The 27720-nt window shown below is 39.6% G+C and overlaps 1 protein-coding gene across 3 annotated transcripts in view; it reads left to right on the top strand.

The window, feature by feature from the left end:
- Nucleotides 1-27720, top strand: part of MCCC1 (methylcrotonoyl-CoA carboxylase 1) — an 87470-nt gene that overhangs the window by 18824 nt on the left and 40926 nt on the right. For all 3 annotated transcript variants that reach the window (XM_021069887.1, XM_021069889.1, XM_021069888.1), the window contains 5 exons: nucleotides 15431-15552; nucleotides 15969-16116; nucleotides 16205-16326; nucleotides 23036-23147; nucleotides 24367-24448. In XM_021069887.1, the coding sequence (XP_020925546.1) occupies nucleotides 15431-15552; nucleotides 15969-16116; nucleotides 16205-16326; nucleotides 23036-23147; nucleotides 24367-24448 (586 nt within the window). The remainder of the gene's footprint in view (nucleotides 1-15430; nucleotides 15553-15968; nucleotides 16117-16204; nucleotides 16327-23035; nucleotides 23148-24366; nucleotides 24449-27720) is intronic.

The following is a 27720-nucleotide window of genomic DNA, read 5'->3' as shown; positions in this document are numbered from 1 at the left end:
TGGCTCAGTGGTTAACGAATCCGACTAGGAACCATTTGTGGGTTCGATTCTTGGCCTTGCTCAATGGGTTAAGGATCTGGCATTGCTGTGAGCTGTGGTGTAGGTCGCAGACACGGCTTGGATCCCGAGTTGCTGTGGCTCTGGCGTAGGCTGGTGGCTACGGCTCTGATTAGACCCCTAGCCTGGGAACCTCCATATGCTGCGGAAGTGGCCCTAGAAAAGGCAAAAAGACAATAAATAAGTAAATTAATTAATTAAAGCGAATTTAGCCCTTCTATCTTCAAAATCAGATCCAAGGAATATCAGATCCTTTTGAGGAAATAGGCAGTGTTCTCAATTACAAGGAAAGATAGAATCCAGAAAAAAATCTTTTTCCCATTTGACTTTCCAGCCTCTCTCTAGGGCCCTACTTTCTGGTTTCCCAATATCCCAGGCTCAAAACTTTTGTTATTACACCTCTCCTTCATCCTTATAACATAGGAACCAACTTGTGTTAAATCTTTCCTTAAAATGGCTCCAGAACTTGTTCTTTTTGATCATACAGCCAGACCTATGATCTCTTACCTGTATTTCTGATTCTCAGCTGTTTTCCCTACTTCTAAATCCCTTACTCATCCAACGAGTTCTCCATACTACTAAACAAATGTTTCTTAAACATTTGTTTCATTATTACCCCCTGCTCTTTTTTTTTTTTTTCCCTCATCTGATCCCCCAGTGAGTAAATCTTCAATGATTGCAGGATAAAATTCACACTCTTCAGCCTAGCATTTAAGAATTTCCAGTATTTGTCAAAACTTATGTCTCATCACCAGTTCTTTATTACTACAATGAACTTTTCTCCATCTTTGTAAACCATGCTTATTTCTTATAAGCATTTTCTTATATTGTTCCATGTGCCCGAAATGCTCTTTCCCCTGTCTCTTATCATTCATACATTTATTCGCTCAGCAAGCATTAATTGGTCTCCTGCTTTGTGCCAGCTTCTAAGCGTGGATGCCGCAATGTCTGAGACAGTTCATACCCCATGAAGCCACAGTCTTGTAGGTGAGACAGAAAATAAATATTTAATGGCATTCCTGCTGTGGCACAGTGGGTTAAGGATCTGGCATTGCTGCAGCTGTGGCTCGGATTCGATCCCTGGCCTGGGAACTTCCATATGGCATGGGCACGGCCAGAGAAAGGGGAAGAAAGAAAGGGAGAAAAGGAGGAAAGGAGAAAGAAAATATTTAAATAAGTAAAGAATACAATTAAGAATGTTATAAGTAGTGGGAAGAAAGTGAAGCAGGATAAAAGAATAAAGATTGATTAGGAGATGGTGGTTTTTTTGTTTGTTTGTTTGTTTTTAGGGCTGCACCTGCAGCATATGGAAGTTCCCAGGCTAGGGGTTGAATCAGAGCTTTAGCTGCTGGCCTACACCACAGCCACAGCAATGCGGGATCTGAGCAGCGTCTGCGACCTACACCACAGCTGCAACAATGCCATCTGAGCCATATCTGTGACCTACACTGCACCCCACCACAACACCTTATCCTTAACCCACTGAGCAAGGCCAGGAATCAAACCTGCATCCTCATGGATACTAGTCAGGTTTGTTACCACTTAGTTAAGACGGGAACTCCAAGATGCTTTTAAATAGGGTGAGCAGTGGAGGCCTCCCTAAAGAGGTGACAGTTGAACAGAGACCTGCATGTTGAGAAGGAGCCAGCCATGTGGAGAACTTGGAGAAAAAGGACCAGCAAATGGGATTGCCAAGACTCTGAAATGAAAATAAGCTCAGTGTTCAAGGTACAGAAGTATTTTGTGTGGATGAAGTGAAGGCAGTAAGAGACTGTGTCATTTGGGATCCAGAACCGAAATGCCATTAGGTATTTAGGTATTTCAACAGAGGGAATTAAATTCAGGAATTAGTTCCACCAATGTCAAGTGTTAGAGTGCTGGAAGAGGAAAAAAAAAAAAAGGAGTATGTTGAAATTACCTAATGATAAAAACTGCAGATTTTGACATCCATCCCTTGAGCTGAGAAAGAGGTTGGAGGAAAGACTCTCTGCGGCTCTTGCTCAGTTCCCTGTGGAGGGGCCCTCCCTGGTTGCAGGGGGCATATCGAGACTGGTTCTGGAAGCTCCAAGAGACTGAAGACTGGGAGTGCTACTGGGGAACCAGAAACTTCCCATGCTTCCAGTTTCCCTACAGTGACTCCTGCTGACGGAACCTGACAGGCCAGAAAGTCCATTTGCACATACCCCCGACAAAGATTAATGTGGAAGGTTTGGTTTGGAGCTGAAAAAACGAGCTGACACAGGAAGAGTATGGTAGGAGACGATAAGCCTGATCATTTAGTACATTATAGGCCTTTGTAAGGACTTCATATTTCTTTCTGAATAGCTATGCAGGGTAGTGAGATGATCTGATTTACCTTTTTTTTTTTAATGGTCGCATGGACCACATATGGAAGTCCCCAGGCTAGGGGTCGAATCAAAGCTACAGCTGCCTGCCCACACCACAGCCACAGCAATGCCAGATCTGAGCTGCATCTGTGACCTACACCAGCTCAAGGCAGCGCTGGAACATTAACCCACTGAGCAAGACCAGGGATCAAACCTGCATCCTCAGGGTCACTGTGCTGAGGTTAAGAACTCAGCACAGTGAGCCACAGCAGGAGCTCCCTGATTTACCTTTTAATGAGATCACTGTGACCACTGGTGGGGAATAGGCTAGTGGGAAGGGGGGCAAAGGTGAGGATAAAAACAGAGAGCAGGCAGAATAATTAGGAGTCGGTTGCTGTGGGCTTGCCCTTCAGCACTGGAGGTCCTGCCTCTTAGAATTTCCTTCAGGTCTCGTCTAGTCACATGGAATTTTCCCTTTTCCTTCAGCATTTGAGTCCCTGTTCTAATCATTTTTATACTTGATCAGCTATTATCTTGTTCAGTGATTTTTTTTTTTTTTTGTCTTTTGTCTCTTTGTCTTTTGTTGTTGTTGTTGTTGCTATTTCTTGGGCCGCTCCCGCGGCATATGGAGGTTTCCAGGCTAGGGGTTGATTCGGAGCTGTAGCCACCGGCCTACGCCAGAGGCACAGCAACACAGGATCCGAGCCGAGTCTGCAACCTACACCACAGCTCACGGCAACGCCAGATCGTTAACCCACTGAGCAAGGGCAGGGACCGAACCCGCAACCTCATGGTTCCTAGTCGGATTCGTTAACCACTGCGCCACGACGGGAACTCCTTGTTCAGTGATTTTAATGCATGTCATGGCTCCTGTTCAATTGCATCGAGCCCCCACTTAAGAGAAGAACCTCTATCCAGACTTTTTCTCTACTTCCCAGCTTCCAAATGAGCTGGTACGCAGGGGGGCATGAATTTGAATTGGTAAATATATGTAATTGTTTTGTCTTTATGTGTTTCTGCATCTGTGTTCTCTTCTTCAGAATTAGAGTTTTTAGAATAAATAATTTAGGTATAATTTATACTGACAAACATTTAAAAGATGCTCATGTCTAAAACTTGTAGTATCACGTTTAGTAAAAGGCACTTATTCAGAGGGTAAGGAGATGATAATAATGCATTGACTATGTATTTAGTTAGAAATCCAGGCACTTTAGCATAAATATCACTTTATTTATCATGTGTTTGAGCTTACATGACAGATGTCTAGTTTACAGATGTAAAATCCAACACAAGGATATGTGAAATCCAAAATCATTGGGTCTCTCTATTCAAAGTGTGGTTCATGGCATTACTTGGGAGTTTGGTAGAAATGTAGACTCTTAGGCCTCATCCCAAGCCCACTGTAATCTACATTTTTGTGCATAATTAACGTTTTCTTCAAGACCCCCCAAGTGCTTTGAAAGCAAAACTTGTCTCATCCTTGAAAGAGAAAGGATTAAACCAGAGTCTTCTGACTTCCAGCCTTATTACCCCTTTAATAGATCAGGCTGAACAGTAGAACTATTGTCCTGCATTTTGGGAAAAAGGAAGGTGTTATTTAATCAGAAATTCCAAATGATTAAAAATAACTTCTGGGAGTTCCCGTCGTGGCGCAGTGGTTAACGAATCCGACTAGGAACCATGAGGTTGCGGGTTCGGTCCCTGCCCTTGCTCAACGATCCGGCGTTGCTGTGAGCTGTGGTGTGGTGTGGTGTGGGTCGCAGACGCAGCTCGGATCCTGTGTTGCTGTGGCTCTGGCGTAGGCCGGTGGCTACAGCTCCGAGTCAACCCCTAGCCTGGGAACCTCCATATGCCTTGGGAGCGGCCCAAGAAATAGCAACAACAACAACAAAAAAGACACAAAAAACAAACAAACAAACAAACAAACAAACTTCTTATAAGCCAGTCAGCTTCCTTATTTTATCATTACTTTCCCTTCTAAACAGTCTTCTCCTTAGACATGAAAATCCTCTCCCTTTTTAGTGACAGTTCGCTGAGACCAGTTTTCAATGTAAATAATAATAACCCTATAGAAAATATTTGATATGCTAAGTCTATGTGTCTATCTGAATTAGTATTATGTTAAATGCTGTAATAACACAAAAATAAGGAGTTCATGTTGTGGCTCAGTGGGTTATGAACCAGACTAGTATCCATGAGGATGCAGGTTCAGTCCCTGGCCTTGCTTAATGGGTTAAAGGATCCACCGTTACCTTGAGCTGTGGTGTAGGTTGAAGACAAGGCTTGGATCCCACGTTGCTGTGGCTGTGGTATAGGCCAGCAATTGCAGTTCTGATTTGACCCCAGCCTGAGAATTTCCATATGCCGCAGGTGCAGCTCTAAGAAAGAGAAAACAAAACAAAACAAAAACACAAACAACGAGAAAAGAATAAATAATTTTCACACAAAAAGGAAAAAAAAAGTAATGTAGGACTATTTCGGGGGGATAGGGCTTAGAATTAAGTCAGAAAGCTACTTTGGTTCTCCCTGGCATCCCTGATCAAAAAGGAAATTTGGTAAAATTTGTCAAATTTGAAAATTGGGAAATTTGGTTATAATTTACAAGGCTACTTGCCAATTAGGGAAGCAAACTTTGCTTTCACCTTGACTTTGAAGAAGAAATGTATTGGTTTTCTTGTGTTTTTGTTTTTGTTTTTTTCTTTTTAGGGCCTCACCCTCGGCATATGGAAGTTCCCAAGCCTGGGGTCAAATCGGAGCTACAGCTGCCGGCCTACACCACAACCACAGCAACATGGGATCTGAGCCACGTCTGCCACCTACACCAGAGCTCACGGCAATGCCAGATGCTTAACCCACTGAGCGAGGTCAGGAATTGAACCCATATCTTCATGGATCCTATTCAGGTTCGTTAACCGCTGAGCCACACAGGGAACTCTCTTGATCATTAAAGGACATTGAATAACATGTATAGTGATCTTAAAAGGCCAAAAATGTGGAATTCTTAATATGGCCATTTTGACATAGGCTTTTTTATAGACTCCAGAGTAAAATTTACATAGGAACTAGATTTCCAGTGCTTTGCCTGGTGATGCTGTATTGAGAGAATCTAGAAAATGTGATGGCAAGCTCGCTCACTAGGCTAGTTCTCTTGATTGTCAGTTGTTTCCAACTTTCTCTGGCTGGTTTTGAAAGAGGTAGTAGTAGTCAGTGCCAGCTGATTTTAAAGAGACTGTTGGCTCGTACCCTGGGAGGGTCCTAAAGTTACCTGGAAGAGAGCTTTATGCTCTGTGAATTGCTAGCAATGCTTTACTCCTTGAGCCGAACACTGTCTACACAGGTGTATTCGGTTTATGAAAATGATGTTTATGAAAGCTGTACCCTTACAATGTGCATGTTTTTGTATGTATATTATTCTTTAGTGAAAAGTTAAAAAGTAATTTTGCCAGGCCTCAGTCATACCTGTCAGTTATCTGGGTTAGCTCGCGAGCACGAATGTTTTGTACAGGTGCTCCAGTTTCTTTCCGTGTGCCACCAGGAGTGAATAACTTGATTAAAGATGTTTTAGAGTCACTAATTATCATAAATGTGCCAAGTTATTTAATTAAATACTAATAATCTGTGTGGTTGACCAAAACTACGTAATGTCATAAATATCACAGATGTGGGTAGGAAATTCTTGGTGATAAGAATTGAAAGAATATGCCTTATTCCCCCACCGTGGAAAGGACACATCTCATTTCTGTTCAAAGGCAGAGCCAACAACAACATTAGCTATGGATTTGTGCATATGCTTGAGCAAGCACAGAGCAGAATAGTACAAACTAAAAACATGGAAGAAATTAACTTATCAGAGATTTAAGATTAGAAAATAACAGTTTTCTATCTTTACTCTTAAAGGCATGTTAGTATTATGTGATGAAAAATCTAAACAGAATCTAAACAGAGTTACAGTTCTGTGACCTACCAGAGTGAGTTGGCAGCTAAATACATGCCTGATGGCTAACAAATTAGCCCACTGGTGGTAGTATTGTTAGTTTTTCCTTTTTAATCCTTTCAAATGCTCAAGGATATTATGGTTTGGGTATATTTAAGTGTTCTTCCTAAGAGAAATTAAACTTCTTGAGGCCATTCCCATAGTGTATTTAAACATTATTTTTGCAAGGAGATAGTTGCTTTTCTTAGTTGTGAAGGAAGAGTATTTCTCTACTTAAGCCCAGTGGGTTTGTTTTTTAAGATATTGACAGACTGATACTAAAACAGCCAAAAGGCTTAGTGTATAGTTGAAACAATTTTGAAAAGACTAACAAATCCGTAAGGTTCGTAGACTCTTAGATTTCAAGGCTCATTATGAAGCTATAGTAACCAAGACAGTGTGGTATCAGAAGAATATATATTTATGTCAGTGGAAGAGAATAAAAAGTCTCAAAATAAACTCACACATATATGATCAAGGAAGTTTTTTTTCCTTTTCTTTTTTGGCAGCCCTGCAGCATATGGAGTTGCACACCAGGGATCAGATCCAAGCTGCAGTTGTGCTTGGCCAGGGATTGAACCACATCCTTGGTGCTGCAGAGATACTGCCAATCCCATTGCACCATAGCAGGAACTTCTGGTCAACTAATTTTTGAATAAAGATGCTCAAGTAATTCAATGGGGGAAGGATAATCTTTTCAACAAATGGTACTGGAACAATTGAATATCAATATCCAAAAAGATAAAGCTAAAGTCTAGTTCCTACATCCCCACCTTACGCCTTAACTTGAATTATATCATTGACCTAAATGTAAGAGTTAACCCTGTAAAACTTCTAGAGCAAAGCATAGGAGGAGAAAACCTTTGAGAAATTTTAGGCAAAAGTCTCTTAGGTATGATACTATAAATAATATCTGTAAAAGAAAAAAATTATAAAAGAGACTTCATCAAAATTTAATACTTCCACTCTTCAAAAGAAACCATTAAAGAATTCCCTGGTGGCTCAGCAGGTTAAGGATACAGCATTGTCACTGCTGTGGCATGGGTTTGATCCCTGGCCTGGGAACATCTGCGTATAATGGGCATGGCCAAAAAGGAAAAAAAAAAAAAGAAAGAAAGAAACTATTAAGAACATAAAAAGACAAGTGATGGACTGGGAGAAGATATGTGCAAAACATATATTTGATAAAGGACAGGTATCCAGGATGTATAACAACTACAACTTAATTAGAAGACAAACAACATAATGGGAAAGCATGAGCAAGAGATTTGAATTGAAAGCAAAGAATATACACAAATGGCAACGAGCCCATTAAAAGATGCTCAGTATTATTAACCATTAAGGAAATGCAAATTAAAATCACAGTAAGATACCACTTTACACTCAAGTTGCTATAATCAAAAAGATAATGTGTTGACAATAACATAGAAAAATTGAAACCTTTGTATGTTACTAACCCTAACCCCTAACCCTAACCTTAACCCTAACCCTAACCCTACCCTTCATATGTTACTGATAATAAGTGTTGACAATAACACAGAAAAATTGAAACCTTCATATATAATCTGGTACATTTGGAAAATAATTTGTTAGTTCCTCACAAGGTTAAACATAGAATTAATATGAACCAGTGACTCTCCTTCTTCAGTATATCCAAAAGAAATGAGATCATATATCCATGTGAAAACTTACAGAAGAATGTTCATCAAAGCATTATTCATAGTAGCCAAAAAAGTGGAAATAATCCAGATGTCCATCCACTGATGCACAGATAAGTAAAATGTGGTATATCCCTAAAATAGAATATTACTCAGCAATAATAAGGAATGATGTACTGTTAACATGCTAAAAAATTGATGGACCTTGAAAATATCACGTTTAGTGAAAGAAGCTAGTCACAAAGACTATGTATTACATAGTTCCAGTTATGTAGAATGTCCAAAATAGAGAAATCTATAGAAACAAAGTAGTGGTTGTCTAGGGCTGGTGCCATGTGGAGAATGGAGAATAACTGAAGTAGGCACAGTGTCTTTTTGGAGTAATGAAAACTTACATTATTAGATCTTAACTCAATATCTTAGATTACGGTGATGATTGCACAATTCTGCACCTATACCAGAATCAGTGGATTAAGTTTACCGTGTTATGAATTATATGTCAACAAAGGTATTTTAAAAATGCAGTACCACTGGCGCACCCACTAGAATGGCTAAAATCAAAGAGACTGATGATACCATGTGTTAACAGGGATGTGGAGGAACTTGGAACCATCATACATTGCTGGTGGAAATGCAAAATAGTATAGCCACTTTAGAAAACTGGCTAGTTCTTAAAAAGGTAAATATATACTTACCATATTTTGACCCAACAGTTGCACTCCTGGGAATTGACCCAACAGAAATGAGCAATACGTCCACACAGACTTGTACATGAATGTTCGTAACAGCATTATTCATAATAGCCCCAAACTGGAAAAAAATCCAAATAGATAAATAAAATGTGGCATATTTATCCATGTTGTAGTATGCATCAGTAGCTCATTTTTTGAACCACACAAAATTATGCTACGTTTAAGAAGCTAGACACACAAAGACTGTGGACTCTATGGTTCCATTAAATGAGATTTCTAAAAAAGGGAAAGTTATAGAGACAGCCAGTCAGTAGTTGCCTGGTTCTGGGAGCAAGGATTAATCAGATAATGCACATGGACACACAGGAACATTTTCAAGTGGCGGAAGTGTTCTAAAAGTGGATTGCAGTAATAGTTACACCGTCATTTAAATTTGCTAAATTCATGAAACTATAAATGAGTAAGTGTTCTATATTATAAACTGTACCTTTAAGAAGCTGTTACAAAGCCAGGGGGTTCATTTGTATCATTTTTTTAGATTCCACATATAAGTGATTTATATGATATTTTTCTTTATCTGTTGAACTTATTTCACTTAGTATGATAATCTCTAGGTCCATCCATACTGCTGTAGATGACATTATTTCTTTTTTGTGTAATGGCTGAGTAATATTCCATTGTATATGTGTATGTATATACATCTTTTTTGTTTATTTTTATATTTTAGGGTCATACCTGTGGCATATGGAAGTTCTCAGGCCAGGGGTTGAATTGGAGCTGCAGCTGCCCCCCCTACGCCCCAGCCACGGCAACACAGGATCTGGGCCACATCTGCAACCTACACCACAGCTCATGGCAATGCCAGATCCTTAACCCACTAAGTGAGGCCAAGAATCAAACCTGCATCCTCATGGATATTAGTTGGGTTCCTCACCCACTGAGCCACAGTGGAAACTCCTGTATACATCTTCTTTATCCATTCATTGGTCAATGGACATTTAAGTTGCTTCCATGTCTTGGCTATTGTAAAAATGCTGCTATGAGCACTGGGGTGCATGTATGTTTTCGAATTACAGTTTTCTGCAAGTATATACCCAGGAGTGGGATTGCTGGATCATATGGTAGCTCTATTTTTAGAGTTTTTAAGGAAACTCCATCAACAGTATAGGAGGGTCCCCTTTTCTCCACACCCTCTTCAGCCTAAGCCACTGCAGTGACAATGCCAGATCCTTAACCCATTGTGCCACAGGAGAACTCTAGTGCCCATTTTTTGTTTTAGTGTTTTTTTGGTTTGGTTGTTTTTTGTTTTTTGTTTTTTGTTTTTTTTTAATTAAGCTGTTATATATTTTGGAAATTAATGCCTTGTCAGTCACATCATTTGCAAATATTTTCTCCTATTCTGTAGGTTATATTTTTGTTTTGTTTATGGTTTCCTTTGCTGTGCAAAAGCTTTTAAGTTTAATTAGGTCCCATTTGTTTATTTTTTTTTTCATTTTCATTACTCTAGGAGGTGGATGCAAAAAGATATTTCTGCGATTTATGTTGGAGCATATTCTGCCTATGTTCTCCTCTAAGAGTTGTATAGTATCTGGTTTTACATTTAAGTGTAATTTGTTTTGTGTTTATTTTTGTGTATGGCGTGAGGGAATGTTCTAATTTCATTCTTGTACATGTAGCTGTCCAGTTTTCCCACCATCACTTATTGGAGAAACTGTCTTTTCTCCATTGTATATTTTTGCCCCCTTTGTCGTATATTAATTGGCCATAAGTGTGTGGGTTTATTTCTGGGCTTTCTGTCCTGTTCCATTGATCTATGTGTCTGTTTTTGTGCCAGTACCATCTTGTTTTGATGATGGTAGCTATGGTCTCAAGATAGGGAGCATGATTGCTTCCACTCCAGTCTTCTATCTCAGGATTGTTTTGACTGTTCAGGGTTTTTTTGTGTTTCCATATAAATTTCAGAATTATTTGTTCTAGTTCTGTGGAAAATGCCATTGGTGATTTGATAGGGATTGCATTGAATATGTAGATTGCCTTGGGTAGTATGGTTATTTTTATTTTATTTTATTTTATTCATTAATTTTTGGCTGCCCCGTGGCGTGTGGAGATCCAGGGCCAGAGGTCAGATCCAAACTGCTAGTGCTGCCTAAGCCACAGCTGAGGCAATAGTGGATTGTCCCACCTCTCTCAAGACACCATCGATCCGGTTCCACCTGCAGCAGGAACTCCTGGTCATTTTAACGGTATTAATTCTTCTAATCCAAGAAGATGGTTTATCCTTCTATTTGTGTCATCTTCATTTTCTTTCTCAGCATCTTATAGTTTTCAGGATATAGGTCTCTTGCCTCCTATAGGTAGGTTTATTCCTAGGTATTTTATTCTTTTTGATGTGTTGGTAAATGGGATTGTTTCCCTGATTTCTCTTTCTAATATTTTATTGCTAGTGTATAGAAATGCAACAGATTTCTGTGTGTTAATTTTGTATCTTGCAACTTTAACGAACTGATGAGCTCTAGTAGTTTTCTGATAGAGTCTTGAGGATTTTCCGTGTATAGTATCATGTCATCTCACCACAGTGACAGTTTTACTTCTTCCTTTCCAATTTAAATATATCATATGATATCACTTATATGTGGAATCTAAACAAATGAACTTATTTATAAAACAGAAATAGACTCACAGACATAGAAAACAAACTTATGGTTACCAAAGCGAAAAGGTGTGAGGAGGGATAAATTAGGAATTCAGGATTAACAGATAAATACTACTATATATAAAATAGATAAAAAGAACCTATTGTACAGCACAGGGAATTATAGTCGGCAGCTTGTAATAATCTATAGTGGAAAAGAATTGGGAAAAAAAATCTGTGTGTTTGTCTGTAACTGAATCACTTTGCTGTACACCTGAAAGATTGTAAACCAACTGTACCTCAACTGAGAAAAATGATCAAAGGGGGAAAAACAAACCATGGAGAACTAGGATATAAACCTGTTTTACTTTGCCTCACAAAAATAATATTTGGCATTTCTTATAAAATGACTAGAATTGAACTTTTATTTAAAAGAAACAAAACTCCAAACTGATATCAAAATGTGATTATCTAGCATCTTATTCAATATCTAGCATTTTGCTGTTTGCTGTCACTAAAATGTGGGTTTTTCTATTTACATGCGTTTCCCAGACATCTGATGCTTAACCCTTTAATTTCAAAACGTTCTTTGAACTTAACTATTTGGAACTGGGGTTGAAGGAGATTTTTTCTTCTTACATTCTCTGGGTTATAATTAAACATACTTAATTATTATTTTAGAAGAACAAAATTGCCCTAAGGACTATTGAAGCTGGAGAGCTGCTTTATTCCTCACTAAACCATCTGAGCCTGTTCTGCTTTTTGCTTTCCTCTATTTCCTCCCTTTTTACTCTCAGTATGTTTCTCTTAGAAATCTTGCTGTCCTTCAGTTAATGATTTTCCTTTTCTATGCGCTAGAAAGCCAAATAAATAAATTCTTAAAACTGAGTTGCAGGTAATTGGGTTAAAAGCTGATGGGGGTCCTCTTTCACCAAAGTATACATATTTTAATACTATATGACTTGTTGTTGCTTTTTAGCTTCTTTTCTGGAAGCGTAACATTGGGAGATAGTGACCTGAAGCCAAATGTGTTACTATTGTGCGAGGGTGCTCTTAAGCTTTTGAGTACCATGGTTTCAATCCTAGGCCAGCTTTATATGGAGGCAGAGCATACAACACCCCCATTACCACTCTGAAGTCCTTTGCTCCTTTTTGCAAATATTCCTTGATATTACCTAAAAGAATTTAAAGCAGGAACTCACATACATGTATGCCAATGTTCGTAGCAACATTATTCACCATAGCCAAGAAGTAAAAATAATCCACATGTCCATCAAGAGTTGAGGGGATGGGGGAACCCAACTAGAATCCATGAGGATGCAGGTTGTATCCCTGGCCTTGCTCAGTGGGTTAAGGATCTGGCATTGCCGTGAGCTGTGGTGTAGGTTGCAGACGCGGCTCAGATCCTGCTTTGCTGTGGTTGTGGTGTAGGCTGGTAGCTATAGCTCCAATTCGACCCCCAGCCTGGGAACCTCCATATGCCATGGGTGCAGCCGTGAAGAGCAAAAAACAAGAGCTGAGTGCATGAACAGATGTGGAATATACCTGCAATGCCCTATTATTCAGACATAAACAAGGAATAAAATTCTGATACATGGATCAACATTGAAAACATCATGCTAAATAAAATAAACCACAGACAAATGAACAAATATTATATGATTCCACTCATATCAAGTACCAAGAATAGCCAGATGCATGGAGATGGAAAGTAAGATAGAGGTTATCAGGAAACAGGGAAATAATGTTCAGTAGGTAATGTTCTCGACATGGATGATGGTAATGGTTGCACAACATTTTGAATGTTCTTAATGCCACCGAACTGTACACTTAAAAGTGTTTAAAATAGTCAACTTGATATATATATTACCACAATAAAAGGAAATTCAGATCTTCCTGGTTCTGGTCAAGGCTTCAGAACTTTAATTTTTTTTATTTTTTTTATTTTTTTTTATTTTCCCACTGTACAGCAAGGGGGTCAGGTTATCCTTACATGTATACATTACAATTACATTTTTTTCCCCACCCTTTCTTCTGTTGAAACATGAGTATCTAGACATAGTTCTCAATGCTATTCAGCAGGATCTCCTTGTAAATCTATTCTAGGTTGTGTCTGATAAGGCCAAGCTCCCGATCCCTCCCACTCCCTCCCCCTCCCATCAGGCAGCCACAAGTCTCTTCTCCAAGTCCATGATTTTCTTTTCTGAGGAGATGTTCATTTGTGCTGGATATTAGATTCCAGTTATAAGTGATATCATATGGTATTTGTCTTTGTCTTTCTGGCTCATTTCACTCAGTATGAGTCTCTAGTTCCATCCATGTTGCTGCAAATGGCATTATGTCATTCTTTTTTATGGCTGAGTAGTATTCCATTGTGTATATATACCACCTCTTCCGAATCCAATCCTCTGTCGATGGACATTTGGGTTGTTTCCATGTCCTGGCTATTGTGAATAGTGCTGCAATGAACATGCGGGTGCACGTGTCTCTCTTAAGTAGAGTTTTGTCCGGATAGATGCCCAAGAGTGGGATTGCGGGGTCATATGGAAGTTCTATGTATAGATTTCTAAGGTATCTCCAGACTGTTCTCCATAGTGGCTGTACCAGTTTACATTCCCACCAACAGTGCAGGAGGGTTCCCTTTTCTCCACAGCCCCTCCAGCACTTGTTATTTGTGGACTTATTAATGATGGCCATTCTGACTGGTGTGAGGTGGTATCTCATGGTAGTTTTGATTTGCATTTCTCTTATAATCAGCGATGTTGAGCATTTTTTCATGTGTTTGCTGGCCATCTGTATATCTTCTTTGGAGAAATGTCTATTCAGGTCTTTTGCCCATTTTTCCATTGATTGATTGGCTTTTTTGCTGTTGGGTTGTATAAGTTGTTTATATATTCTAGAGATTAAGCCCTTGTCGGGTGCATCATTTGAAACTATTTTCTCCCATTCTGTAAGTTGTCTTTTTGTTTTCTTTTGGGTTTCCTTTGCTGTGCAAAAGCTTTTCAGTTTGATGAGGTCCCATGGGTTTATTTTTGCTCTAATTTCTATTGCTTTGGGAGACTGACCTGAGAAAATATTCATGATGTTGATGTCAGAGAGTGTTTTGCCTATGTTTTCTTCTAGGCGTTTGATGGTGTCCTGTCGTATATTTAAGTCTTTCAGCCATTTGGAGTTTATTTTTGTGCATGGTGTGAGGGTGTGTTCTCGTTTCATTGCTTTGCATGCAGCTGTCCAGGTTTCCCAGCAATGCTTGCTGAATAGACTTTCTTTTTCCCATTTTATGTTCTTGCCTCCCTTGTCAAAGATTAATTGACCATAGGTGTCAGGGTTTATTTCCGGGTTCTCTATTCTGTTCCATTGGTCTGTCTGTCTGTCTGTTTTGATACCAGTACCACACTGTTTTGATGACTGTGGCTTTGTAGTATTTCTTGAAGTCTGGGAGAGTTATGCCTCCTGCTTGGTTTTTGTTTCTCAAGATTGCTTTGGTGATTCTGGGTCTTTTGTGGTTCCATATAAATGTTTGGATTGTTTGTTCTAGTTCTGTGAACAATGTCATGGGTAATTTGATAGGGATTGCATTGAATCTATAGATTGCTTTGGGTAGTATGGCCATTTTTACAATATTGATTCTTCCAATCCAGGAACATGGAATATCTTTCCATTTCTTTACATCTTCTTTGATTTCTTTGGTTAAAGTTTTATAGTTCTTGGCATATAGGTCCTTTACCTCCTTGGTCAGGTGTATTCCGAGGTATTTGATTTTGTGAGGTACAATTTTAAAAGGTATCGTATTTTTGTATTCCTTTTCTAATGTTTCATTGCTGGTATACAGAAATGCAACTGACCTCTGAATGTTAATCTTATATCCTGCTACTTTGCTGAATTTATTAATCAGTTCAAGGAGTTTTGGGGTTGAGTCCTTAGGGTTTTCTATGAGGCTTCAGAACTTTAGTATGAAACTTCAGTCCTCTCTTTGGAAACATTCTGATAGAGACCAGCATCAGCAGGCCTTCCCAGAGGGAGCCACCATCACCTGCATCACTTTGCCTGTGGGACGCTTGAATGTTTATCCTTTCATTTCTCCCTTCTAGGCTATCCATCCAGGATACGGTTTTCTTTCAGAAAGCATGGAATTTGCTGAACTATGTAAACAAGAAGGAATTATTTTCATAGGTCCTCCTTCATCAGCAATTAGAGACATGGGTATAAAGAGGTAAGAGTTTTTTATCTCTTTTAAATATAGCCATCGGAAGGTCAATTGAAATGGTTTGTTTTACCTATAAGAGGCATGTTAATTACACCCTTTTGTTGTCATAGGCATAAGTTATTTATTTGCAACTACAGTGAGTTACAGAAAATAATTCAACTCATTAGCATTTCTAATCAATATGTTAATTCATTTGGGGCAGTTTAAAACAAGATGGGTTGAGCTACCACATAGTAATTGGATTAAGGAAACAAATAGATATTTTAACGGCTGCATTAATATTTGTTGTCTCAGATGGTAGACCTTTCTTTACCTGTGGAATAATTTAAAAGTTCCGTTGTATTCTGTAGACTGGGCAGTTTGTGATTCTCTTGTATGAAATAATCATAGAATTGGGGCACATCTGGTTTGTTACTCTAAAGCACATCCAAATCCATCATGGCTGCTGCTGGAGTGCCCATTGTGGAAGGCTATCACGGCGAGGACCAGTCAGACCAGTGCCTGAGAGAGCATGCTGGGAGGATCGGTTACCCTGTCATGATTAAAGCTGTTCGTGGTGGAGGAGGAAAAGTAAGATTGTGTGTGCTTGTGTTGTCCATTTGGGCCTAGTCTAATTTCTTCTACTTATGTTGTAGTCATAATTGTCTTCCCATCCTAGGGTATGAGGATCATTAGATCTGAAAAAGAATTTCAAGAGCAGTTGGAATCAGCTCGGAGAGAAGCTAAGCAGTGTGTCAACGATGACGTTATGATGATTGAGAAGTTTGTAGACATGCCAAGGTAGGTTCAGCTTTTTGAAAAAAATTCAGTTATAAAAGAAATGCATGCAGGAGTTCCATGATGGCACGGTAGGTTAAGAATCCAGTGTTGTCACTGCTGTGGTTCAGGTCACTGCTGTGGTGCAGGTCACTGCTGTGGTGCAGGTTTGATCCCTGGCCCAGGACTTTCTGTATGCCACAGGTACAGCCAAAAAAAAAAAAAAAAGAAATGCAGGCACATTATATAAAATATGAAATTTTAATACAGGAGTACGTTAAATTCTCTAATCCCATTTCCCGATATAACCACTTATAGTAGGGTATGCATTCCTCCAGGCATTTTCTATGTGAATAGAATCATTTATACGTATACACACCGAATGCAAAATACACAGGAAACAGTGAACAGAATCTTACATAATGTTATATCATAGACATCTTTTCTTGTCAGTGAACATAGACCCACCTCATTCTTTTTTTTTTTTTTTGGTCTTTTTGCCTTTTCTAGGGCCACTCCTATGGCACATGGAGGTTCCCAGGCTAGGGGTCTAATCAGAGCTGTAGCTGCTGGCCTACGCCAGAGCCACAGCAACGAAGGATCCGAGCCGTGTCTGTGACCTACACCACAGCTCACAGCAACGCCGGATCCTTAACCCACCGAGCAAGTGCAGGGATCGAACCCACAGCCTCATCGTTCCTAGTCGGATTCGTTAACCACTGCGCCATGACGGGAACACCTTTTTTTTTTTTTTTTTTTTTTCCTTTTTAGGGCTGCACCCATGGCACCTGGAGGTTTCCAGGCTAGGGGTCCAGTTGGAACTGTAGCTGCCAGCCTACGCCAGAGCCACAGCGAGGCGGGATCAGAGCTGCGTCTGCGACCTACACCATAGCTCATGGTAACGCCAGATCCTTAACCCACTGAGCAAGGCCAGGGATCAAACCTGCAACCTCATGGTTCCTAATCAGATTCATTTCTGCTGCACCACGATGGGAACTCCCACCTTATTCTTTTTATTGGGCTTGCTTAGTAGTCCCTTGAAACTAATGTATCATTAATTCACTAAATTTTTTTTCTTGTTGATGGAATTTAGTCTTTTCAAAATGAAAAAAATTCTTATAAGAAATCAAGCTTTATTTTACAGAAGTCTATAAATATCATTTGAGATACTCAGAAAATGGAAATAGTTACCCAATAGTTATCCCAATTGAATTATAACTGTGATATATTGACAAATAATACTAACAGCTCACTCTGGTACTAAATCATGTGCCAGATTTCAAGTATTTTACGTATACTAAGTAGTAATCTTCCTGTCCTATTTCTATTCTAGTTCCTGCAATAATCCTATTAGGTAGGCCCTATTCCCATTTTGCAGGTGAGAACACTGAGTGAGAGTGGTCATCTGACTTCCCCAAGGTCTCCTGCCTAGAAGTGGTGAAGCTGATATTTGAACACAGGCAGGCTGACTCTAGAATTCACACTCTAAGTAATCGCACTAAACTGTTTTCTTTAGGTACCACTATAGCAAATATCATATTGATGTCTAATTTTTAAAATTTTTTTTGAGTTTTGTTTTTATCTGTATTGCTTCAAGTAAGATACTAATTATAAAAACTTCTTGTTTCATAGAATTCATGGTAAAAATATACATATATATAAAACCTGTAAGTTGGATGACTTTATAAAGAATAATTCATTTTGGAATCATGGCCAGAGAGGGCTTTTTCTAGAAAGTAATGAACTAAAGCTTCAGGCCCTTCCTTGCATGAGCCTCTTCTGAGATCCTGTACTAATTTTTTACTCTTATTTTTAAAAATTTTTTTTTAGGGCCGCACCACCCGTGGCATATGGAGGTTCCCAGGCTAGGGGTCAGATTGAAGCTGTAGCTGCCGTCCTATGCCACAGCCACAGCAACTCGGGATCCGAGCCTCATCTGTGATCTATACCACAGCTCACGGCAATACCAGATCCTTAACCCACTGAGTGAGGCCAGGAATTGAACCCAAGTCCTCATAGACATTAGTCGGGTTCCTTAACTACTAAGCCATGACGGGAATTCTAGTTTTATACTCTTCTTAAAGAAGGCTCCCAATTGTTTTGTTTCAGTCCCAACAAAACTTAGAACTGTTATATGCATGGCACTGTTCATTAAATTCAATAGGGTATGATAGTTTAAAAAAAAAAGTCATTCTCAAAATAGGCCAGTTGACTAGGAGAGCACGACATATGCCATCTATTAGTGGGAAATACAACAAAAATGGAAGCAGTTCTAAGGTAAATTGAAGGTTCTTTTCCACAGTATCTTTCAAAAAAAGAATAGACTGGCTATGCAAATTGGCTTACTCTTGAGTTAAAATTGTCATGGAGACGTCAGCTGGCTATTTCAGTGACTGTAACTCAATGCCCGCAACATTCCTTAAAGATGTAGATTCTTGTGAAATGTTAGCTAGAGAATACCTCACATTGTAATTTATTCCCTCAGTAGCTGGGAAACTCCTGGAAATCAAAGACCTGGTAGTTCTTTTTATTTTCCCTTATATTATTACCTGGTATATTATTTTCTTCATGATAAGCATCAATAGTATTTTTTAAGTATGGTAGTAATATGAATACATTACCAAGTTGGAAAATACAGAAGATAGAATACAAATTCACTCATAAGCTCATTCTTCTAATGTTAGTATTAGCATTTCTACATATTTCTATTGTGTATTTTCTCATATTTCAGTATCAGGATAATCATACTATTTTATGTCCTGCTAAATAATTACCTGTCGAGTAATCTTCTGGGGTGCCACAAGATTGGTAAGGTGGTGCTGTTAACTGAGAAAAACAGAAATCATGATGTTTTATAGATCTGATCAGAACTATTGAGCTGACCTAAAAAGTTGGGATAGAAAAGCCTTCAAAACATACTTTTTTAGAGGATTTTTTTTTAAAGAATCAAGACTCCCTCATTACTTCACATTTATTATACATCCTAGAAGGACTGAAAATACCAACAGGAAAATAAAAACTTCAGAGCACTTAGAAAATATCAAAGCGTTCCTGCTGGAATCCAGATGCATCTGTCTGTCTGTCTAGCCAGACCCCAGCAGTGCCTGCCTTGGAGTGGCTAGGATTTGATGCACCTCCTGGTTCTCAGACACTTTGCTCCAGAATCTCTAAGTTAGGAAAGCAACACAGAAAAGGATCATCAGAAAAAGGGAAATAACAGGGGTGACTTGCCAACTGTAGAAATCACCACAGAACACAGATCCTCAGAGAGCTTTCCTTGCAAACAGCTGAAGAAAAGTGTTTGCTCCTCTGGAGAACTCAAAAAAGACTGTGTTGTGCCCCTGGTGTGGCCCCCACGTGTTCCTTGCAGAACCTAGAGTCCCTGCTCTAGTGTTTCCTTCTCTGGAGCAGCTGAATGTCGGGGGGAGTCAGTGGACGTGGTCAAGTTTTACAACTGGAATTTGAAAAACAAACAGTGCAGCTCCAACATGCAGAGTTTGGAAGTTGTCACTCACATCTAAACAGCAAGTAAAAATTTGAACAAAATGAAAGTCAGTGAATTTTAGACGTGTCAGAGAACTGAGGCCACAGGGCAAATCACTCCCCTGAAATCTGGGCAGGCATGTGCATACAGTGAGCCCAGCCAAGATCAGCTAATCTGGAGCAGAGGCTGCTGGAGCTGTAAACTGATAGGAACACCTAAATGGGAATTGTGACAAATACTGGAGGCTGAGTATGGACTAACTTGGTGGTGAGGACCTGGTGTTAGGGGGAACCCCACATTTTCATAGATTTGTTTCCACCAAGAATACTACCAGATTCTCACAATGAAAATCCAAGAAAAGTTCCCTCCCATTTTAGAGCAGGGGGAGGAGAAAAGAAACCATTTTGAAATAGGCCCAGAGCAGTCTGTTCTCCCGAAGGAAGGCCAGCACTCTAAGGGGAACTTGGCCAGAGCCTTTTCTGTCCTGGTGGAAGGGCAGCAGGCTGACTCTAACACCCTCTAGCCTTGCTGTTTCTCCTCAGGGAAGGAAAAAAAAAAAGAAAAAGAAAGCTAAAAAGCCCTCTGAAGCACACAGGACACAGACCCATTAAAAGACAGAAATGTAATCATGAGATCATAGAATGCTTTCACTCCCCCACACTCCACTACCATGTCACCAGGTCTACCATACAATAACAGGCTTACAACTGAAAGAGCTGCAAGACAGAGACTCTATTTAAGAAGGTGTTCTCGCGGAGTTCCCGTCGTGGCACAGTGGTTAACGAATCCGACTAGGAACCATGAGGTTGCGGGTTCAATCCCTGCCCTTGCTCAGTGGGTTAACGATCCGGCGTTGCCGTGAGCTGTGGTGTAGGTTGCAGACGCGGCTCGGATCCCGCGTTGCTGTGGCTCTGGCATAGGCCGGTGGCTACAGCTCTGATTCAACCCCTAGCCTGGGAACCTCCATATGCCGCGGGAGCGGCCCAAGAAATAGCAACAATAACAACAACAACAAAAAAGACAAAAGACAAAAAAAAAAAAAAAAAAAAAAAAAAAGGTGTTCTTAGGGAAACCCCAAGACAACAGGAGAAAAAAATATAACAGGGACACTAAAGGAAACTGAAGCCTCTGGCACCTACAGCTACTGCAGACATTAAACACAACCTGCCTCTTAGCCAGGTTAACATAAAACCTCACATTAAAGTTCTATTTAACTCAGTTCCTATTCCATAATACGTTATGTCTGGCATTTAATGAAAACATTTTAAGGCATGCCAAAAGATAAGTATGGTCTGAAGAGAAAAAGCAAGCATTAGAACCAGAAACATGACACGGATTTTGAAATTGTCAAGTATAGAATTTAAAGGAACTGATTAATATGCTAAGGGCTCTAATGGAGCAGTAGACAGCATGCAAGTACATATGGGGAAGGTAAGCAGAGAGATGGAAACTCTAAGAAGAAAATTTAAAGGAAATGCCAGGATTCGAAAACACTGTAGCAGAAATGAAGAACGCATTTGATGGGCTTATTGGTAGACTGGACACAGCTAAGAAAAGAAACAGTGACCTTGAACATATGTCAATGGAAACTCCTCAGATTGAAGAGAAGAGAAATAAAGCAGGGAGTTCCCGTTGTGGCTCATCGGAAATGAATCTGACTAGCATCCATGAAGACGCAGGTTCCATCCTTGGCCTTGCTCAGTGGGTTAAAGATCCAGCATTGCCGTGAGCTGTGCTGTAGGTCGCAGACACGGCTCGGATCCTGTGTTGCTGTGGCTGTGGGGTTGGCCTGCAGCTACTGCTCTGAATCAACCTGGCCTGGGAACTTCCATATGCATCTGGTGCGGCCCTAAAAAGACACACACACAAAAACAGAAAGCAATAAACAAACAGAACATAATATCTGAGAACTGTGGGACAATTTTAAATGGTGTAACCTATGTATCATGTGAATACAGCAAGGAGAAGAGAGAAAGGAAAAGGAGAAATATTTAAAGTAATAATAGGAGTTCCCGTCGTGGCACAGCAGAAATGAATCTGACTAGGAACCATGTGGTTGCGGGTTTGATCCCTGCCTTTGCTCAGTGGGTTAAGGATCTGGCGTTGCTGTGAGCTGTGGTATAGGGTGCAGATGTGGCTCAGATCTGGCACTGCTGTGGCTGTGGTGCAGGCTGGCAGCTGTAGTTCCAATTTGACCCCTAGCCTGGAAACCTTCATATGCCACGGGTGCAGCCCTAAAAAGACCAAAAAAAAGTTCCTTTTTCTATTTTTTTGATTTAATGTTAGTGTATTCTTAAAAACAAGTGATCCCTATAAACTTATTTCTTAACTTTCTATGGATAAGCCATAATAATTTTCAGTCTGCTTTACTTTATAAAATATGATTAGACAAGTTAATCTTTAAAAGTCCCTGGTCATTAAAAAAATGTTTTCATTGGCTTTTTGAGGATATATGAAATGTGACTATAATTAGTAATTTTACTTATTTTTTAAATTTTTTATTTATTTATTTATTGTCTTTTGTCCTTTTAGGGCCACTAGAGGCATATGGAGGTTCCCAGGGTAGGGGTCTAATCGGAGCTGTAGCTGCCGGCCTATGCCACAGCCACAGCAACACCAGATCCCAGCCGCATCTACAACCTACACCACAGCTCACAGCAATCCCAGATTCTTAACCCACTGAGCAAGGCCAGAGATCGAACCCGAAACCTCATGGTTCCTAGTCGGATTTGTTTCCGCTGCGCCATGACAGGAACTCATATAATTTGTAATTTTTTTTTTTTTGTCTTTTGTCTTTTTTGTTGTTGTTGTTGTTGTTGTTGCTATTTCTTGGGCCGCTCCCTCGGCATATGGAGGTTCCCAGGCTAGGGGTCTAATCGGAGCTGGAGCCACTGGCCTACGCCAGAGCCACAGCAACTCGGGATCCGAGCCGCGTCTGCAACCTACACCACAGCTCACGGCAACGCCGGATCGTTAACCCACTGAGCAAGGGCAGGGATTGAACCCGCAACCTCATGGTTCCTAGTCGGATTCGTTAACCACTGCGCCACGACGGGAACTCCATAATTTGTAATTTTAATGTAGTCTTTTCCTTGGCAGTTTATACCTGTGACTTGCCCCTCCTGTGAGGTCATAAGTAGTCTCCTGTGTTTCCTGTCTTTTTTTATTTCCCAAGCCATTTCATATATATAACTTTTTTCTTGAATATTCATCTTTCAAATGGAAACTTTTCATTGGGTTTTTAAACAGGCATGTAGAAGTCCAGGTCTTTGGTGACCACCATGGCAATGTGGTGTACCTATTTGAAAGAGACTGTAGTGTGCAGAGGAGATATCAGAAGATCATTGAGGAGGCTCCAGGGGTAAGAATCTTGTAAAGAAATTTGCTATAGCTCCTCTATAATACAGAACTCAGTCACTGACTCTTATGTCAGAAATCTGTGATGCTAGTCTGCAGAACAACCAATTCCCAGTAGTAACAAGGCCCCCCTGCAGTGTCGGGGATGAGGAGGGAGTTAGTGTTCTGGGACTACCATACAGAGAGCACACACAACAGGGCCATAGTCCTGTTGGATTGGGGTCTTGAAAAACCTTCTGTGATTAGCAGCTGTATAGTGCTTCCTTCCCCCTACCTCCCCCTTTTTGACCTCCCTGTGGAGGCCATGGGTCAGATACGAGCTGCAGTTGCAACCTAAGCTGCAGCTGCCACAGTATGGATCCCCAACCCTCTGTTCCAGGTCATGGATCGAACCTGTGTCCCAGCATTCCCAAGATGCCACCAATCCCATTTTGCCACAGTAGGAACTCTAGCTGTGTTAGTGTTTCCGTGCAGGTTTTAAATTATAATTAACTAGAATGTTTGAGGAATGGAATGGTTTTGTTAATTGAGATTCTTTTAACTGCTATGTTAAATGTTCCTAAAATATGTTAGTCATATTCCCAATTTAGAGGTTATATTGTATAGGAGAGAGCTTTACTCTTATTTGGCAACTTTGACCCCTCAGAATTGTTTACATCTCTTTGAGTCTACCTCTGAATTGGTTTAGGTGTTTATCTGGGTCAATCAAGGCCTACTCCTCAGATTACCTGTTTTTAGATTTACATTTCTCTGGGAACTGCTATTGCCATAGACTCTTTTTTGTCCAAAGTTACATATGTGTGTGTGTGTTTTTTTTTTTTCAATGTGTATTTATAAAATGTCATGGATCCAAGGGTTTTGGTTAATCCATTTGTTATTCTTATACTGTATACAAAATTTAATTTCTGTTACAGAGTATATTTCGTCTGAAGTAAATGTCAACAATAATTTCAGTAAAGCCTATTTTCAAGTAGTGATTGCTTAAATAAAAATCTGTAGAGCACTGCAGGCTAACATTTTAAAATGTTGAAAAGCTTTGCCTAGGGACAGTTGAACTGTGGTATAAAACAGTATTTCCTGAAGAAATGTTTAACATTAGCTATTTATCTTTATTATCTCTTGAATGCAGTATTTGATACATAGAAATGTAGTATTGGATCTTAATGGAAATTTCTAGTAAGGCAAATTTCTAATGGAAATTTATTTCAAATATTTTTTCATAGCCTGGTATTAAACCCGAAGTAAGAAAAAAACTTGGAGAAGCTGCAGTCAGAGCTGCTAAAGCTGTAAATTATGTTGGTGCAGGTATGCTAAGATTTGCTTCTAATAGAAGAAAAAGGAATAATCATTAGTGTTTCAAAAAGCAAATGAAACATAACTTTTAAATCATTGGCTTTCAAACTTTTTGGACTACATCCACACTGAGAAATACATTTTAGGAGTTCCTACTGTGCTGCAGCTGGTTAAGGATCCAGAGTTGTCTTTGTAGTGGCATGGGTTTGATCCCCAGCCCAGCACAGTGGAGTAAGGATCCAGCATTGATGCAGCTGTGCCTCAGATTCAGTCTCTGGCCTGGTAACTTCCATATGCTGTGAGTACAGCCTAAAAAAAAAAGAAAGAAAGAAAGAAAGACATTTTACATTAAGACCCTATATTTACTCATAAGTGTTTGTGTTTATGTATTTGGGGGCAGCGGGGGAGGAGTCACTAAACAGTACTTACCCTAACTATGTGTAATGCTTTTTGGTATTTTCTATCCTGTTTTAAAATAAAATCACTAAAATGATTTTTTACATTTTCTAAAATTGTAAACTTCAATTTTTTTAGAGTAGTTTTAGGTTCACAGCAAAATTGAGCAGAAAGTACAGAGAGTTCCCATACACCCTTCTCCACACATGCACAGCCTTCCTCACTATCAACATCCTACACTGGAATGGTACATTTGTTAAAACTAATGAACCTACACTGACACATTATTATCACTCAGAGTCCATAGTTTACTATAGGGCTCACTCTTTTATTTATTTATTTATTTATTTTTTAAGATTTATTTATTTATTTATTTATTTATTGTCTAATTTCTATTTCTTGGGCCACTTGAGCGGCGTATGGAGGTTCCCAGGCTAGGGGTCTAATCGGAGCTGGAGCCACCAGCCTACGCCAGGGCCACAGCAACGCGGGATCAGAGCCGCGTCTGCAACCTACACCACAGCTCACGGCAACGCCGGATCGTTAACCCACTGAGCAAGGGCAGGGACCGAACCCGCAACCTCATGGTTCCTAGTCGGATTCGTTAACCACTGCGCCACGATGGGAACTCCATGGCTCACTCTTGATGTACATTTTGTGCGTTTGGACAGATACATGAATGACGTATATCCACCATGTATCTACCATTGTACTATATACTACAGAATAGTTTTCGTCCCCTAAATATACTGTTTGTCCCTCTATCTTCAACCCCTCTCAACCACTGATCTTTGTTATTTTTTTGTTTTGTTTTGTTTTGTTAATGCCACACCCATAGCTTATGGATGTTCCTGGGCTAGGCATCAAATCTGAGCCACAATTACAGCCATGCCAGATCCTTTAACCCATTGCACTGGACTGGGCATTGAACCTGCACTTCCACAGCGACCCGAGCTGCTGCATTCGGATTCTTCACCCACTGCCCCATGGCAGGGACTCCCACTGATCTTTTTATTTGTCTTTTCCAGAATATCATATAGTTGGAATCAATTGGCTATATAGCCTTTTCAGGTTGGCTTCTTTCATTTAGGATATGCATTAAATTTCCTCCATGTCTTTTCATGGCTTGAGAGTTCATTTCAGTTTAGTGTTGAATAATATTCCGTTGTCTGAATGTACCAAGTTTATCTTCTCATCTACTCAAAGACATCTTTGTTTCTCTCAAGTTTGGAAATTATAAATAAAGCTGCTATAAACATCTGTGTACAGGGTTTTGTGTGGATGTAGTTTCAGTTCATTTGGGTCAAGACGTATGATTACTGGATCATATTGTAAAAGTATGTTTATTTTTATAAGAAACTGCAAAACTGTCTTCCAAAGTGGCTCCACATCCTAACTAGCACTTAGTATCATCAGTCTTCCAGATTTTGGCCATTCTAATAGGTACGTAGTGGTATCTCATTATTGTTTTAATTTGTATTTCCCTGATGATGTGGAGCATCTTCTCATATGCTTACTTGCCATCTGTCTATCTTCTTTGATGAGGTGTCTTTTTGGGCCTTTTGCCCATTTTTTTAAAAATTGGATTGGCTGTTTTCCTGTTGATTAGTTTTAAGAGTTCTTTGTGTATTTTAGATTACAATCCTTTATCAGATGTAACTTTTGCAAATATTTTCTCCCAGTCTATGGATAGTCTTCATTCTATTGACATTGTCTTTTTTCAGAGCAGAAGTTTTTTATTTTAATTGAGTCCAATTTATCAATTATTTCTTTCATGGACTGTGCTTTTGCTGTCGTATCTAAAAAGCATCACCAGAGTTCCCTGGTGGCTCAGCAGGTTAAGGATCCTGCATTGGCACTGCTGTGGCTCTGGTCGCTGCTGTGGCATGGGTTCAGTTCCTGGTGTGGTAACTTCTGTATGCCACAGACATGGCCAAAAGGGGGGTCATCATGATGCCCAAGGTCAACGAGGTTTTCTCCTGTGTAATCTTCTTGTAGTTCTATGCTTTTGTGTTTTACATTTAGGTCCTTGATCCATTTTGAGTTGATTTTTGTGAAGGCAGAAATTCTGTGTCTACATTCATTTTTTTGCATGTAGATGTCCAGTTGTTCCAGCAACATTTCTTTTCCTTTTTGGCCTCATTGCTGTATATGGAGTTCCCAGGCCAGGGCTCAGGTCTGTCACATTTATGACCTATGCCTCAGGTGCAGCCGGGCCAGATCCTTATCTCACTGCACCAGGCTTGTTACCTGTATCCCAGCATTCCAGAGACACCACTAATCCTGTTTTGCCACAGCAGCAACTCCCAGCAACATTTCTTGAAAAGACTGTATTGCTCCATTGTAGTGCCTTTGCTCGTTTGTCAAAGATCAGTTATCTGTATTTATGTGGGTCTGCTTCTAAGCTCTATTCTGTTCCGCTGGTCTGTCCTTTCACGAATACTTCATTGTTTTGATTACTATAGCTTTATGATAAATCTTGGACTCCTATGGTGTCAGTCCTCCAGTTTTGTCATTCTTATTATTGTCAGCTCTTCTGAATCTTTTTGCCTCTTCATATAAACATTAGAATCAGTTTTTTGATATTCACACACACACACACAAAAACTTGCTAGGATTTTAACTGAGATTGCATTGACTCTTTACAACAAGTGGGAAGAACCAACATCTTGACAGTGTTGAATCTTCTTATCAATGAACATGGAATATCTTTCCCTTCTTCTTTGACTTCTTTTATCAGAATTGTATAGTTTTCTCATATAGACCTTATAGATATTCTGTTAGGTTTATACCTGTTTTGTTTGAGGGGGTGTGCTAATATAAATGATACTGTGTTTATTTATATATTTTTATTTTATTTTATTTTTTATTTATTTATTTGTTTGGTT

This window comes from Sus scrofa, chromosome 13 (genome assembly GCF_000003025.6).
Source record: "Sus scrofa isolate TJ Tabasco breed Duroc chromosome 13, Sscrofa11.1, whole genome shotgun sequence".
NCBI lineage: Eukaryota > Metazoa > Chordata > Mammalia > Artiodactyla > Suidae > Sus > Sus scrofa.
The sequence above is the reverse complement of the archived record's forward strand: the minus strand, read 5'-3'. Positions and strand labels throughout refer to the sequence as shown.